The sequence below is a fragment of the Saccopteryx leptura genome, chromosome 4 (genome assembly GCF_036850995.1).
Source record: "Saccopteryx leptura isolate mSacLep1 chromosome 4, mSacLep1_pri_phased_curated, whole genome shotgun sequence".
Classification (NCBI taxonomy): domain Eukaryota; kingdom Metazoa; phylum Chordata; class Mammalia; order Chiroptera; family Emballonuridae; genus Saccopteryx; species Saccopteryx leptura.
In genome coordinates, this window is record NC_089506.1 from 138,927,618 (window position 1) to 138,944,229 (window position 16,612).

At 37.2% G+C, this 16,612-nt stretch overlaps 1 protein-coding gene across 1 annotated transcript in view; it reads right to left on the bottom strand.

Annotated features, from left to right (window-relative positions):
* The window catches only part of HAPLN1 (hyaluronan and proteoglycan link protein 1), a 78,527-nt gene that overhangs the window by 26,386 nt on the left and 35,529 nt on the right, over positions 1-16,612 (bottom strand). Inside the window, exon 2 of the mRNA XM_066383770.1 lies at positions 9,778-9,903. Within this exon, the coding sequence (XP_066239867.1) occupies positions 9,778-9,877 (100 nt within the window). The 5' untranslated portion in view covers positions 9,878-9,903. The remainder of the gene's footprint in view (positions 1-9,777; positions 9,904-16,612) is intronic.

The following is a 16,612-nucleotide window of genomic DNA, read 5'->3' on the forward strand; positions in this document are numbered from 1 at the left end:
ATAGATCATGAACTGTATGGCCCTTTTGTATCTTTATCATAATAAAATCTTTGTCCCTTTTGAGTGCACAGTGTTTGGAAAAGGTAAGGAGAATTTCAATTTAACTTATATTATTCAGTAAACTTTACTGCATAATCCTTGAGCACGTAAATAAAACATACCACTCAGAGCTTAAACGTGTGGTTATTAGTCACTGAGTAAACATTGAAGTTAAGTAACCAATATGACTAATTAGAACAAAATTAAAATGGCTGCCATTTGTATCGACTACTTGATCATTGTGTTTGAGGGCACACGTTTACTGTTACTACATCATGGCCGTACAAATTGCACGACACATTTTAAAAGTAATTTCATAGAAGTTTTAAATGTCTTATGCTTTCCGTGTCTTCCTTTTGGAATAAAAATATTTCTATAACAAAGATTCCTCCTCCCTTGATATTATTACTATGATAATCTCTTTATTTATTTATTTATTTATTTATTTATTTATTTTTATATAATTTTATTTTTTTAATGGGGTGACATCAATAAATCAGGATACATATATTCAAAGATAACAAGTCCAGGTTATCTTGTCGTTCAATTATGTTGCATACCCACCACCCAAAGTCAGATTGTCCTCTGTCACCTTCTATCTTGTTTTCTTTGTGCCCCTCCCCACCCCCTATCCCTCTCCCATTCCCCCCTCCCCCCCCGTAACCACCACACTCTTATAAATGTCTCTTAGTTTCACTATTATGTCCCACCTACGTATGGAATAATACAGTTCCTGTTTTTTTCTGATTTACTTATTTCGCTTCGTATCATGTTATCAAGATCCCACCATTTTGCTGTAAATGTACCGATGTCATCATTTCTTATGGCTGAGTAGTATTCCATAGTGTATATGTGCCACATCTTCTTTATCCAGTCATCTATTGATGGGCTTTTTGGTTGTTTCCATGTCCTGGCCACTGTGAACAATGCTGCAATAAACATGGGGCTGCATGTGTCTTTACGTATCAATGTTTCTGAGTTTTTGGGATATATACCCAGTAGAGGGATTGCTGGGTCATAAGGTAGTTCTATTTTCAGTTTTTTGAGGAACCACCATACTTTCTTCCATAATGGTTGTACTACTTTACATTCCCACCAATATGATAATCTCTTAATTGAATAATTTAATTGAAAACTTCCTAACATTTTGGTAGATTTTTGTATTCTAAAAGACTGTCCTAAAACAGTAATGTCTACTTGACATTTAAAATATGGAGCCCAAGCCCTGGCTGGTTGGCTCAGTGGATAGAGTCTGAATAAGTAAGGAGACTATTGCAGAAAGACAATGTTGGCTCAGTGTATTGAGCATCAGCCCTGCATAAGGACATACCAGGTTCAATTCCCAGTCAGGGCACACAGGAGAAGTGGCCATCTGCTTCTCTTCCCCTCTTTCTCCCCCTCCTCTGTCTCTTCCCCTCTCACAGCCAGTGGCTCTACTGATTTGAAGATCAGTCCAGACACTGAGGATAGCTCGGCTGGTTTGAGCATCAGCCCCAGATGGCGGTTGCTGGCTGGATCCCAGCTGGGGCGCATGCGGGAGTCTGTCTCACTATCTCCCCTCCTCTCACTTAAAAAAAATTAAATAAAAACATAAAATAAAATACAGAGCCCAAGAAATAAAAAAATCAAAATCTACTCTTTTTTTTTTTTTTTTTTTTTTGATATCTGGTAAGTCAGAGAAACATAGTATGTTAAAATTACTTCAATGTCAAGCCCCTAAACTATAGGTCAGTGCTTTAGTTGGGTCAATGTTTGTTCTTGCACAGCTGCAAAAATAGGGAAAGGCTTCTATATGGAATAAATTTTTCTGGGTATTTGGGAAAGTTTCTAAATAATCACCAGCTTACTGCATAGTTTGCTGATTTCAGCACCCAGAACAGAACAGAGAAAGCAGTGGCTGTTAGTGTGAATTTATTGTAACTTGAAAAGATTCTTATTGAAAAGGTTTTAATACCTGTAAATATTTCAATATTTAATGTTTGAATAAATGCTTTACAGAATAACAGAATTCAGCATTCTAGGTCACTCAATAACAAGTTTAGAAATATTCTTAACATGTATTTTATGGGTTTAAATCTTCTAAGTGATAAAAAGTTGACTGAATATGTATATGAAGTTCATAAGAGCTTTTTGTCTGGCAACTAATTATTCTGTTCTCCATATTATCACCTCTGTTTAACAATTCTTACTTTTTTTCTTTCTTGTGACTTTTGCTGCACTGATATTGTCAGTAAGCTCACTGTGGAGACTGTGTGTCCTACTTCAGAGACTAACAATGTTTTTTTGGAAAGGATGCCAATATTCAACAAATGCCAAAATGAGTAGATTTTCTCAAAAGAACATACAAATGTAAAGAAAACTAGAACTTGGGCTAGTAGATGCAAAGTTGATAGGAAAATAGATATATTTCTGAATACAATTGAAAGAATTCACTAAAATTGTACATCATTCTATAATCATTTCATTCTTTGCTTTTTCTAGTTATAATCATTGTGTATGTGTACTTATGCATAACTATATAGGTGTGTACCTAGCATAGCAACTATATAGCTGACAAAAGATACTGCCATGTTTGGTATATAATTTAAAGATACTGCTTTTCTGAATGCTTCTATTTAAAGTAGTAACACATAATGTTATCTTCTCCTTTAGTATTTTATAATATTCTCACAGCAGTTATCACAGTCAGTAGTTCAATATTTGTAGTTCTGTAATGCCTCTCTCACTAGACTATAAGCTCAATGAAGACAAAGCTGTGTGTTTTGGTTATCATTTTATCCTCAATGTCTATTTATTTATTTATTTATTTGTATTTTTCCGAAGTGAGAAGCAGGGGCAACAGACAGACAGACTGACTCCCATATGCGCCCAACCAGGATCCACCTGGCATGCCTACTATGGAGTGATGTTCTGCCCATCTGGGATGTTGCTTTGCTGCAACTGGAGCCATTCTAGTGCCTGAGGTGGAGGCCATGGAGCCATCCTCAGCGCCCGGGCCAACTTTGCTCCAGTGGAGTCTTGGCTGCGGAAGGGGAAGAGAGAGATAGAGAGAAAGGAGAGGGGGAAGGGTGGAGAAGCATATGGGCACTTCTCCTGTGTGCCCTGGCTAGAAATCAAACCTGGGACTTCCACATGCTGGGCTGACCACTGAGCAAACCGGCCAGGGCCTCAGTGTCTATTTATAATAAGTGCTTGCTCTAGACTGAATGTTTGTCTCCCCTCCCACCCACAGCAAATTCGTATGTTGAAACCTGATCCTCAATGTGATTATATTTGAAGGTGAATCCTTTGGGAGATGGTTAAGTCATTGGGATAGAACCTTCATAAATAAGGTTTATGTTCTAATAAAAGAGATGTGATAAAGGACCCTTGTATTCCTCAGTGATTTCAGGACGCAGAGAAAAGATGGCCCTCTATGAACTAGCCAGCTCTCACCAGATACCGAATTTGCCAGCACCATAATTTTGGACTTCCCAGCCTTCAGAGCTGTGAGGAATAAATTTCTGTTGTTTATAAGCTACCCAGTCAATGATATTTTGTTATAGTAGTTTGAATATATATATATATATATATATATATATATATATATATATATATATATATATATATACACACACACACACACACACACACATTTGTGTGTGTGTGTGTGAACCGTACAAATATTTTTACAAATGTATATATATGCATATATATTCATTTTTTGTCTCTTTTCAACTCATCTATTATATTTATATAGTAATATTTTTAGTTTGAACAAATGACAAGCCTGTGTTGAATGTAATATAGGTTCTGATCAGGTTCTCCTGATCATATTTGAAAGAGATTTTTTTTTTTTGTGACAGAGATAGAGAGAAGGACAGATAGGGACAGACAGGCAGGAAGAGAGAGAGATGAGAAGTATCAATTCTTCATTGTGGCTCTTTACTCTCCTTAGTTGTTTATTGATTATTTTCTCATATGTGCCTTGACCAGGGGCTACAGCAGAGGGAGTGACCCCTTGCTCAAGCCAGCAACCTTGGGCTCAAGCCAGCGACCTTGGGCTTCCAGCCAGTGACCTTGGGCTAAAGCCAGCGACCATGTAGTCATGTCTATGATCTCATGCTCAAGCCAGAGACCTCATGCTTAAGCTGGTCAGCCTGTGCTCAATCCAGCAACCTCGGGGTTTTGAACCCAGGTCATCTGTGTCCCAGTCCAATGCTCTATCCACTGTGCTACTGCTTGGTCAATTTGGAAGACATTTTAGAATTGGTCATCTAATACTTCCAATGTTGCTAATTTTTATAATTTCATGATGAAATTCTTTGATTCTTTTTAGCTAATAATTTCTAGATAGAATTATTAACACTGTACATATTTATCTAAATTCAATTTGGAAAACATACTTGATATTTTTGGATTTTGCTTTGTAGCTGCAAATAGCATATTTTGTCTTAAAAAGATAAAATGAATTAATTTAACTTTTCATAGTAGACTCATAGGATCCAAATGAATTATAAGTAAAAGAGAGAAAATTAAGCTAGAGTAATACTTATCTATCTCCCACTAAACTTTAGCTCAGTGGTCACACATTATTAAATCCACTCCACTCCTTCTGATCCACTTTGCACCCGCAGATTCCGACTCTGCAGACATTACGGAAGCAACCGGATAGCACTGCAGTGACCAAATATGAATGGAATACTCTTCAAAGCTGCACACACACATCAGGAAGGCTGCTGCATCCTGCCTCTCGTGGACTCTTGTGCACTGTAGGATGTTTGTGCAGTGTGGGAGCCATGCATGTGCCAGACACAACTTATAACCCTCTTCTTCATCTGCTGCCTCTCATTCTACAAACTCAAAATAATTCCCTGAGATTTGGGAAGAATGACTGAAAAGATCAGGGTTCAAGGGAAGGGAAGAGTGTAGTAATCAGGGAAAATTTATTAAAAGGATGAGAAATGAGCCCATATTTAAAGAAGGGGAGGAAATTATCCAAGAGAAACTCTTCCTCACTAGCTATGCAACTTGAGACAAGAAACATAAAATCTCTAGGTCATGATTTCTTTATTTGTACAATGGGATATTGACCTAGATGTTCTATACTAAAGTTCTTTAAGTTCTTAAATTCTGTCAATTGTGCTTTAGCTTTCATCAACATTAGAATGAAAGCAGTCATCTAGTTAATTATGCCTATGGAGTGTGTCATCGTGTTGCTAAAAGCCATGGATTCCACCAGAGTTAAGAAATGCTCATATGACTAAGAGACATGGACAAGAGTGTGGTGGTTACCAGGGGTGGGGGGAGGGAGGACAGGGGGAGAGTTAGGGGGAGGGGGAGGGGCACAGAGAACTAGATAGAGGATGGCGAAGGACAATCTGACTTTGGGCGAGGGGTATGCAACATAATCTAATGACAAAATAACCTAGACATGTTTTCTTTGAATATATGTACCCTGATTTATTAATGTCATCCCATTACCATTAATAAAAATTCATTTAAAAAAAAAAAAAAAAAAGAAATGCTCATAATGATAGTGGTAATTTGAACATATCCCATTATACTCATTTATTTAGTCAACAAACATACACACATTAAACACCTTCTTTGTGTCAGGCACTACTATATAGCTGTGGTGCTACAAAGCTAACAGTCTGATGAGGAAAGGGTGTTATTTTAACAAAAAGTGACACGTGCTAAGCTAAGACAGAGCAGTTGTTTGAGTCACACAGGAAAGAAGAAAAAACCCACTGAGTAGGGAGTATCCACTTCTGCTAGGGGTTCTAGATGTACACTATTTTTTCTACTTGTAGCGATAAAATTCTCTCAATTATTTCTTTAAAAAATATATTATTTTATTTTTTGAGAAAGTCACAGTAAATTTCACTTATTAAATAGAAGAGAACAATTTCCTCTTATTATTAATTTTTTTTAATTTAAAAGAATAACAGTTTATTTGTGTTCACCTAGTAAATTAATATTAAAGAAAAATAATTTAAATTTGGAAAGCTTCTGATTTTACAGGAAAAGTAAAAGGATTGGATAATGTTTAATACTATCAAGAAAATTTTAAATGTGAAACTAAAGAGGACAAATAAGGCACAATATAAAATGTTTATTTCATTAGAACAAAAGTTCTGTTAAATTTGAAAAGCATGAGCTTTTCACCAGTCTTTGTGCTTCCTTTTCCATGAGTGAGCAAATGACACACATGACGATAATAACTGTCATCTACCAGGAGCTCACTATGTGCCAGGCTCAGTAATAAGCACCATAGTCAAATATTATCTAATTTAATTTTTACAAAGTTCTATGGAATTAACTGTGATTATGTCCAGTTTTATAGATGAAGGAACTGAGACTTGAAGAGATTATCTAATGTCTAAAGACAGTAAATGATATTACTTGAACACCAGGGGCAGGAAGCATCAGCTCTCTGACCTGAATAAAGTCAAGCAGTTATGTATTTTGTACACATATATCTATTACTATTTCACTTTTTACACTGCACAAAGGGCAAATGCTCATATAATTTCTTTGCTGTCTATGTAAGTATTTTCTTAAAAACTATGTTTAAAAAAAGTATATTTGTTATCTATGAACTTCTACTGGTAATTAAAAGTTTACACAAAATATTTTTGGACCTAATCCAAATATTTTTTGAAAATATGCTTTGGTGTGATTTAGCACTCCATATAAAATTCTTCCTAATGGTCTCAAGTTTCAAAGGATTTAGAAGTTGTGTGACTAGGCATATCATAAAATGAACGATGTAATATATTAGTTGAGAGTGTTATAGAGACAGTATTAACAACAGCCATCTCTTCCTGTAGCTATATTTGAAGAAATTACTATCCCTTACCTGTGGACAGTATATGACATATAAGCTAATATCTCAGTTGCACAGTTTTAGCAGACTCCATCGACAAGTGAAACTTGCTGCCTTGTGAAACCAAATTGCTTCAATATCAAAGTAATGAAAAGAAATGAATGAGTACAAGAGCATTTTTATCTAAGGCTGTGTCTTTCTTTATGGGAAGCTGGGAGAGTTTCCTTTTTCATAACCAGAAAAATGCTTTTACTAGAAACAGTTTGCACAGAGATCTACACTTGCATCTCACTTTAAAAATTAAAAAATAAAAAGCCATATTAGCTTTAGCCAGTAGCTTAGATAGTTGGATCTAGATACATTAAGGTTGCAGGTTTGATCCCTGGTCAGGGCACATACAAGAATCACCAATGAATGCATAAATGAGTGGAATAACAAATCCATGTTTCGCTCTCTCTCCCTCCCTTTCTTTCTTTCTAAGATCAATAAATAAAAAATTACAAAAATTAAAATTAAAAAAACTTAAAAAAACCAGAATAAATGTTTTTGTGTGCATATAGCTATAGACATATATAACAAAACTGAGAGGAAGACTTCAGAAAGATAATTGGGTAACTCTTATGCACGTGACTCAAGAACACACTCTCAAAGTGTTGAGCATATTTATCAAGGCAGCGAAAGAGTCTTTGAGAATAAAGTGCATAATGCCCTGGTGTTATTTAGGCCTGGGAACTTAAGAGTCCAAACATAGAAACCTAATGAAAAAATAGGAGACAGAAGAGGTGTTTTTGCAGTAACATAAAGTTTGAACAATTTTTATCACTGAGAAAAAGCTCATGCTGCTTATCAGTACAATTCAGAAATTTGAGTCAGATTTACTAACTTAATTATCAGACTGCAAAATCTTATAAAATTTTATGAGGTTTTCAACTTTAAATTCCTTCTGGGCCATGTTAGATAAATAAAAGTTTAAGTATAAGCAAATAATACAGAAGTTAAAGTAAATATGCAGGTTATCCGCTTTAATGATCATCTGCTACGCCGTACAGTTTATGTTTGCATTGTAAAAGACAACCAAACTGTCAGTCCACTCGAGAGTGTTTCTCCGAAGGACTGAAGTATATGGATGTTTGACCTAAGTGCTAGCCTAAGGGAAAAAGAAAACTTTATTAGATGAAAAGCAACAAGGACAAGTATTTGGAGCAATTTGAATTTAAATCAAGACTTATGAATATAGCATCATAATTCTGATCACATTTCAGTATTAACTTTCACAGAAAAATGTAGTTTTATTACTTGAAAGCTATGAGTAACTTTCTAAGAATATGAATTTACAATTAAAATGAACTGTCAAGTTATTTTTTTAAAAAATAGAAAGTGTATGCCAATAATCTGGATAATTTTGATGCCTCGTGTCAGAAATTCCTTTGCACTAAATTCCAGCAGACTATATGGGGATGGGAGGGCTGAAGCCACAGACCTTCTCCTTGCTGACAAAAGTTAAATCTGACTTCAAGGCTCCCAAAGAGAATTCAAAAAATAGTAATACATTCCCAAAAGAATATGTTCATACTCTGGGTGTAATTTAGGCTGAATGGTTTGTACATAGTTCATAATATACTAGGTATCTAATAATACTTTGAAACCACAGCTATAGTTTACTTAACATCAGCTTTAAAACTATCATTGTTAATAATGACTAGGTATGACCCTTTTGGCTGAATTGAATTCTGTGACTAGATGTTAATGTGATGTTATTTCTGATCACAAATCTCTATGTTCAAATATAGCATTTGGGAAACAGCTTTGATTCTTCTACTGTATACATTAAAAAATAGCTGAGTCAGCAGCTTTCATGGTAAAATTTATGATTATATAATTCCTATTCACGGTCAACAGTGAAGAATATGAAGCTGTTAGAAGCAAAAAGCACTGAAAGAGATATGTCTAAAACAGCTAGCTATTGTCAAATTCACAATTCTATTGTAGTTGGGTAGTCATAATACTCATAGGAAAATACTTCTAGCCAGACTTCACACTATCATTTGACCTTCACAAGTCATACTTTTCAACAGTGGATGCAGTTTCCTGAGACTACACTTTTGACCTTGAAGATATAACTTGATATTTTTTATCTCTTAGCAAACTTATAATGTTTCTGGTCCCCAAACTGAGTTCACCCAAAATTGCTATCATCATATGTGTAAACTGTTAAATTCTGTAATTCTTCTTTTAATTATTCAGCATACAAGGTAAAGAGAGAAGCTGCAGCTGTTTTAGAACTATCTTTTCCTTATTGCATCAGTCTCTTAGCTTTCATAATGCATGGTGTCCCTCATCTGAAGCCGGGACTGAGGAAATAGCTGCATTGTACTGCAGCCCCAAATCTTGCTAAAGCTCTCAGGTTCAGAATTCAGCTGAGCTGAAAAGAAATATGCAGAGGCAATGTATTGGTCTATTGGAACTAAATATTTACCAAAAGAGATCATCATGGGGTAAGTTACTTTTTCCTGAACCTTATAGCTTCTCTGACTTTCATTTTCCCATTGATTTTCTGAGTGATTCTTCTCACAGCATGACTTTATATCCCAAGTTCTATTCCCCAGTTCCCTCCTTTTGCTTTGAATTTAAATAAACTTTATACCCTCTGTTCTATTTAAAAGATAGTAACTCTGCTAAAAAGCTTTGAACAACTGCAACAACTCCTTCTGGTCGGACATTCATAAGCCATTTCACTTTAATTGTCCCCAATTCTTAACTCTACTGTAATGCTATAGCAGTAAAAAACCAGGCAGCATGTTCACCAATTAGCAAAAAGGAAAAGAAAAGTCAATGCAGCAGACCTAAAATAAAGAAACGCTAACCATCTCATCTCTAAGTAACTTGAAATTCACTTGACTTTCATAAAAGAATTTGTGTTTTCTTACCTTGGATGTGAATAACTCTGCTATGATCTAGAGTATAGTTGTCTGAAGGATGATCAGCCCAGCAGATTGAAATCAGCACCAGAAGAAGTAGGCTCTTCATCTTTATAGCCCAAAGAATCTTCTTCACTGTGAGAGCATCACATACAAAGAGGCTTGTCAGATTGGGAACCTTTGCAGTGTTGCACTGCACAACTTGTTACCGCTTTATCATCATAGAATGGGTCTGTAAAAATATTTAACCCAATCTGGTCAGAAAGTTTCTGTAGCTGTCTTTAAGAGCTGGAGACTGCAGCTTTGAACAAGTCCAGGTTCCCTTGTGTAGCCAGAGTCCAAATAGTGTTTAACTCTATCTTTGCAGAATTGTAAAATATAAGACAGTATAGTTTTGGTAATAGAGTTATAGCAAAGTTACAAAGACATGTGGCAAGGATATAATAGACTTTTAAAAAATTGTTTAAATGTCTGAGTTTGAACTATAAGTTAATAAAACAATATTTTCATACATCTATATATGAATATTTATCAGCTGGTCTAATTAGGAACTGAATATTAAACCAGGGCAAACAGAGAATATTTACATGAAACTTGACATTATCATTCATTTTCCATGTGGCTTCCTAAGCAGGTTAGATTTGCTTGTTCTAAATGAAAAAGAGGACAAAAAAAAGCCCGATTAAGCAGAAGCAGCATGTTGTTACCAATTGACTTACCATCTTAAACACTGAATAGCTGAAAATTATGCACAAACAAGATTAGAGTTGTGCATGCTCCTACTGCAGTTATCCTGATTGATTTTTCATTCATTTCTATCTAAAATGCTGACGCAGCAACTTCGAGTGCCAGGTAGGGTCTCTGCAGTCAGCAGAGGCACGGCTGCAGGGAACGTCCCTGCCAGCCTTGCAGGGCAAATTAGGCAAATGAAGAGCTGAAACAGACAGCCAGGAGCTCTGGTCCTCAGTGAAAGAGGCAGAGCCATCACTTGGCTTTCCTTCATTGCATGACCGATTGATAAAAGAGGGTGCAGCCTACTCCCCCCAAACTTTGTCATTAGAAGGATTAAAAAGTCACTCCAAGTGATACAAACCTTATGACGTTTGCAATTTCTGCCTGGCAAGAATCTCAGTGTGGCTGCTCTGTTGTAATGTGGAAGCGGAGGCAAATATTAACAAGGGCTTTTTTTTTTCTCTCGTGCACACAGCAGCCTTCACAATGCTTGGCTATTTTTGAAACTGAAATTATACAGTGCTGTACTGGCTTCTCACACTAATTTGTTTTTCCAGGAAAGCCTGACTCTCTGGAATACTTATTAAAGAGCCCGAGTCTGTTCCTGGAGGTGCTGGCAGGCCAGCCTCCACTCCAGGGCCTAATGTATTATTTGCAGAAGTCCCCCAAGTGGCGTGGGACCACAACACCTCTCCCCTCTAAAAACTGGCATTGTTGTGATGCCTAAGGCTTCAGTTTTTCATGTTTGTTTTAACCCTTTTTCTTTTCTTCATTATGCCACCAAGAGAAGATGGTGGATGAGTAAATTGAGAAACTCACTTTTCTGGGAAACAAAGTGTCACCTTTAAAATTCTACCTTATTTACTCATTATATTTTCAGAAGTTCACTACTGGCTTGTTCCACTGAGGATTTTTTGAGATGGTTATTTTTTTTTACTCTACTCACTTTTGTCTCTGGAATACTATAAACAAATATTATCTGTTTCAGCCAGAACATGCTTTGGGTGAACAAATATAATAAAGGTGACCTTAACGTACATATACTTATACATGAACATAAAATAATGGGCAAACTAAATAATCTCTAATTCCATACCAAAGTATTAAAGATTATAGCACTAAGGCAGGGGTCGGGAACCTATGGGTCGCGAGCCAGATGTGGCTCTTTTGATGGCTGCACCTGGTTCGCAGACAAATCTTTAATAAAAAAAATAATAACGTTAAAAATATAAAACATTCTCATGTATTACAATCCATTTATTTCCTACTGTTCATGTTCATGGTTGCAGGTGGCTGGAGCTGATCACAGCTGTCCTTTGGGACAACGCCAAATTTTTATTGGATAATGCGTAATGTACAAGGTCGTTGTATGGCTCTCATGGAATTACATTTTAAAATATGTGGCGTTCATGGCTCTCTCAGCCAGAAAGGTTCCCGACTCCTGCACTAAGGGCTTACTTCAGTGGGTTAAGACATTAACAGTCCAAGGACCCATTTAAATATGCAATCGTGGAAGATATAAATAATAATAATAATAATAATAATAATAATAATAGTTACTCCTTTTCATTGAATGTCCACTATTTGCCAAGTATTATCTAGCTAAGCATTGTGCATACAATGGCTCATGCAGTCCTTGTAATATATTGTAAGACAAATATCAATATTTCCTTTTTTCCTTTAAGAGAAAGGAAGGACATAGAGACAGACCCCTGCATTTGCCCTGACCTGGATCTACCTAGCAACCCCCATCTTGAGCCAATGCTAGAATCAACCAAACTATCCTCAGCACCTGGGCCAATTCTAGAACCAATCAAGACACTGGATGAGGGAGGGGAAGAGGGAGAGATGGGGGCGAGGGATGGGGAGGGGGAGAGAAGCAGATGGTCACTTCTCACGTGTGCCCTGACTGGGGATAGAACCCAGGAGGTTTGCATGCCGGGCCAGTGCTCTATCCACTGAGCCAATGTGCCAGGGCAAAGATTTTCATTTTTCCAGTTTCTTGCTGAAAGTCATATATCTAGTAAGTGGCCAAGTTTGTATTTGCTTTCAAGCAAAAACAGCACCTACTTTAGTTGTGCTAATTTTTCCAAAAAAGAAACTAAATTTGCTATTTGTTGTGTTGCCTCGTAAAATTTAGGCTCTGTAACTTGAACCTATATGATCTTAAAACTTTGAGTTGTGTTATAAGTGAATGTAAGCTTTTGTTTTTCAAAACTGACATATATGAAGTCAGATGGCACTTTGGCATGATTTTGCCCTGCCTTGTTTATGACACCAGCTTGGTGCCTTTAAATTTCCTTGGTGGTTCCTGTGTGTGCACATATATGTGCATTCACACACACACATCATCTTTAATTTTTAAAAAGCTGAGGCTAAGGCCTGGCCAAGTATCTCGGTTGGTTGGAACATGGTCCAGGGTCACAGGGTTGCAGTTTTGATCCCTGGTCAGAGCACATACAACAAATCAACCAATAAATGCATAAATAAGTGGAACAACAAATTGATGTCTCTCTCTCCCTTCTCTCTTTCTAAAACCAATCAATAAAAAATATATGTATATTTTTTTAAAAAGCTGAGGCTATTCCACATCTTCAGTGATATGGTGGTTAGAATAGAAGCATATATTAGTGAACACTTTCAAGCCCCCACTGCTATTAGTATAGTCCAGTCAGCAGAGACTGGAAATGATCTTTGCCACCCTGGCAGCATAACAACTGCCTCATCAAAAGTTATGAAGCTAGAAAAGTGAACTTCAAAGACCCAATCTTCAGGTCTTTCAGCAAAGTACAACATGAGGCACCACACACTACACAGAGGCTATTGAGAACAAGGGTGTGCCAACAGTCTGTGCACGAGTTCTCAGTGAAAAATGATGGTAAATTCTGCCTACTTGCATTTGTAACAATGTCATCACTGAATATCTAGGTATTCTAGGAAAATGTTTTTAGTTTTTATATGAGTAAAATTGAGGAAATTCAGGGAAATTTTATACTATCAGCCTTGAATCAGCATTCTTATTTTGCCTGCAACTCACACCTTCTCATCTCCTTTGCTGGTCCAGCATGCCTTGTGGCAATGACACTGCAGCCAGCTTCACAACGAGTTCACACGGAATGTCTGCATTCATAGTCAAAGACCTGTGGTAGGACTGTAATTTTACAGTTCTGCTTTGTGATCATTGAACCACTGTTTGGAAGCAAGATACTTTGGTCAATGTAAAAGTCTAATAGTCTGATAGGTAGAAATGAGGATATAATAATACAAATAGTCTAATATCAAGGTGACCCATTGCTATTTCCTTAAACATCTACTATTTAACACTACAGTGCTAGGTATGGATAAATTAATCTAAGTGGGAGGTATGCATACTTTTTTTCTGTGCCTACAGAGCAAACACCTTATATTTCCTGAGCCACTGTGACATGTTAGGCCCTGTACTTAAAGCTACACCCATTCAATTGTTATTTCTCAGGACAACTCAGTTGAAGTAAGCATGTTAGTTTATACCTATTACAGTTCTGGAAACATCAGAGTGGTGGAGTCCCCAGCATGGAAAGGGAGGAGCTTGGTGGGCAGTGTTCCCCAGAGCCTGCATTCTCCACCCCATTTGTCCATTTGTTGGTGTCCTATGTACCCCGAGGACTGCCATCAGCTTCCCTAGCTAGCTCCCATGACTCTTTCAAGACTTCACTCACACAAGCTGGAATGCCTGCCCCCATCCCTCTATCACAGGCTTGTGGATGTGTGACAACGATCAAAGTCCTGTTGCACTAGACATCTGGGAGTTCTAGCCTGAATGCTTTCCTCACTGCACACCTACCCTCAGCTCTTTCCTGTGTGAAGAGAGAAGAATAAATGGAAAATGGACCTGGGAGAACCAGTTACAAGGACTGAAGGAGCCAAAATCGAAGGCAGGTTTGCTCTGTTTAAAGATTACATGTGTTATTATATGGAGGATGGTGAAGAGCTACTTTTTTCTCCATGGAGGGTATAATGACATAAACCTGTTCCAATTTAGCACTTGAAATTTAGTTTAAAAATTATGAAAATCAGCCCTGGCCAGTTGGCTCAGTGGTAGAGTGTCGGCCCAGCATGTGGAAGTCCCAGGTTCGATTCCCGGACAGGGCACACAGGAGAAGCACCCATCTGCTTCTCCATCCCCACCTCCTTTCTCTCTGTCTCTTTCTTTTCCTCCTGCAGCCAAGGCTCCATTGGAGCAAAGTTGGCCGTAGAGCTGAGAATGGCTCCATGGCCTCTGCCTCAGGTGCTAGAATGGTTCCAAAGGCAATGGAGCAACACCCCAGATGGGCAGAGCATCGCCCCCTGGTGGGCGTGCCCCATGGATTCTGGCTAGGCACAAGCAGAAGTCTATCTGCCTCCCCACTTATCACTTCAGAAAAAAAAAAATTATGAAAATAAATTCAAAGCTTTCTTGAAACTGAATGAGCAAAAAAAACCCCCACAGAATCTCAATCCAAAGAATCTCATTTGACAGAATTATTTTAAAATACACTGAGTCTTCTCCTTGATATCTTTTATTCTGATCTATTTACAGGCAGAAGAGTGTCCATGATCAGTGTTTCCTAAAAGCTGGTTAGTGATGCAGTAATATGGAAAAGAAAGGGGGGGACTGCAGAAAGGTTAAGGTAACTCAGTTTTAAAAATTGTTTTTTTCTGAAATCAATTTTTTTGACATTTTGCTGTTAAAAAACCTTTATTTCATAGTATTATAAATTTTAGACTTTTCAAATTGTAGATTATTTTATCCTTATTTTTCCTTTCATAACAATCTTATGCTGGGTCATCAATTGTTTTGTTGTTGGTTGACTTTGTTTTCTGTTTTGATTCTACAGGTATGTAAAATCCAGAACTCAAGCCACTGACCCAAATGATGGGTCAAGACCTCAGACTAAGGATGCATCGGAATAGTTTAGTGTGTGCAGGGACAACTGCATCTTTACTTAAGCCCCAGGGTTTACTGCACACAATGGAGAAGAATGTAGAACTACTTGCAATATATTCAATGTTCAAGAGAGAAGTCCTGATTGAAAAAAATAACTTTGTTCAACTAGACAACAATAACTCCCCTCGGGGAGTAAGTCTGTAAAAACATCAAGTGAACATAGCATTCTCCCTGTCGTCTTGCATTGTTCTATGACAGCCCAACGACTGAAGCAGCTCAGAGCATCTCTGATGCTCTGAATAGCTGCTCAGCCATAGCCTTCATGGAGACCTCCCCATCTGGCCCTGGACCATCTCTTGCTTCCTTGCCCTTGGCAAGATCCTTTGGCAACCTGAGAATCTGCAAAAAGTCCTAGGTCAGGAAGAAGAAAACATGAGTTCTAACCCAGGTCTAATATCTACTATGTCAGATCTCAGTTTTTTCACCTACAAAATAATAATAAATTCTCTCCAGGGTAAAAAAGGTTTTTGAAAAAGTATAAAACCCAGACAAACTATTGTTCTTGAGCTGGAATAACCCACCTCAAACTTTATTAATTTTTATGGATAAACAAGAAAAATAGCAACCTAGAAATACCTTCATCTCAGAACCAGGGGAGTTTTAAAAGTTCACTGTTTGAAATGAGTGCAGGACTCAAAACAAAGTACAGGTCCTGGAGCAGCAGTACAAGCAGCACCAGGAAACTTGTTAAAAAAAAAAAAGCAAAATTGTTGAGCCCCACTTCAGATCTCCTGAAGCAGCAGCTGGGTGGAGACTGGCCCTCAGGGTTCACAAGCTCCGCCCTTCCTCCAGCTATCTGACAAGCTCAAATTTGAGAACTTCTGGTCCAAGCCTTAAGACGACCAGATGTTCTTCATCTGCAATTGAGCTTCAGCAAGTCCATAAACCCCTGGAAATAATGTTTGTTTATGTTCATTTTTTCTCTTTAATTTTGTTTTTTTTACTTTGCACATGTGTTGTTTTTTTTTAAAGTGCCATATTAAAACACTGGAAAGGAATGCACATGACATGGTAATTTTCTTAAAATATCAGGCAGATGGATACTTGTATTTTATAAAATTTTCATAATGTTGCTTTGTTTAGAAAATTAAAAAGACAGAAAACTATGCAATTTAATTTGGAATGATTCCCATGAAAAAATTGCCA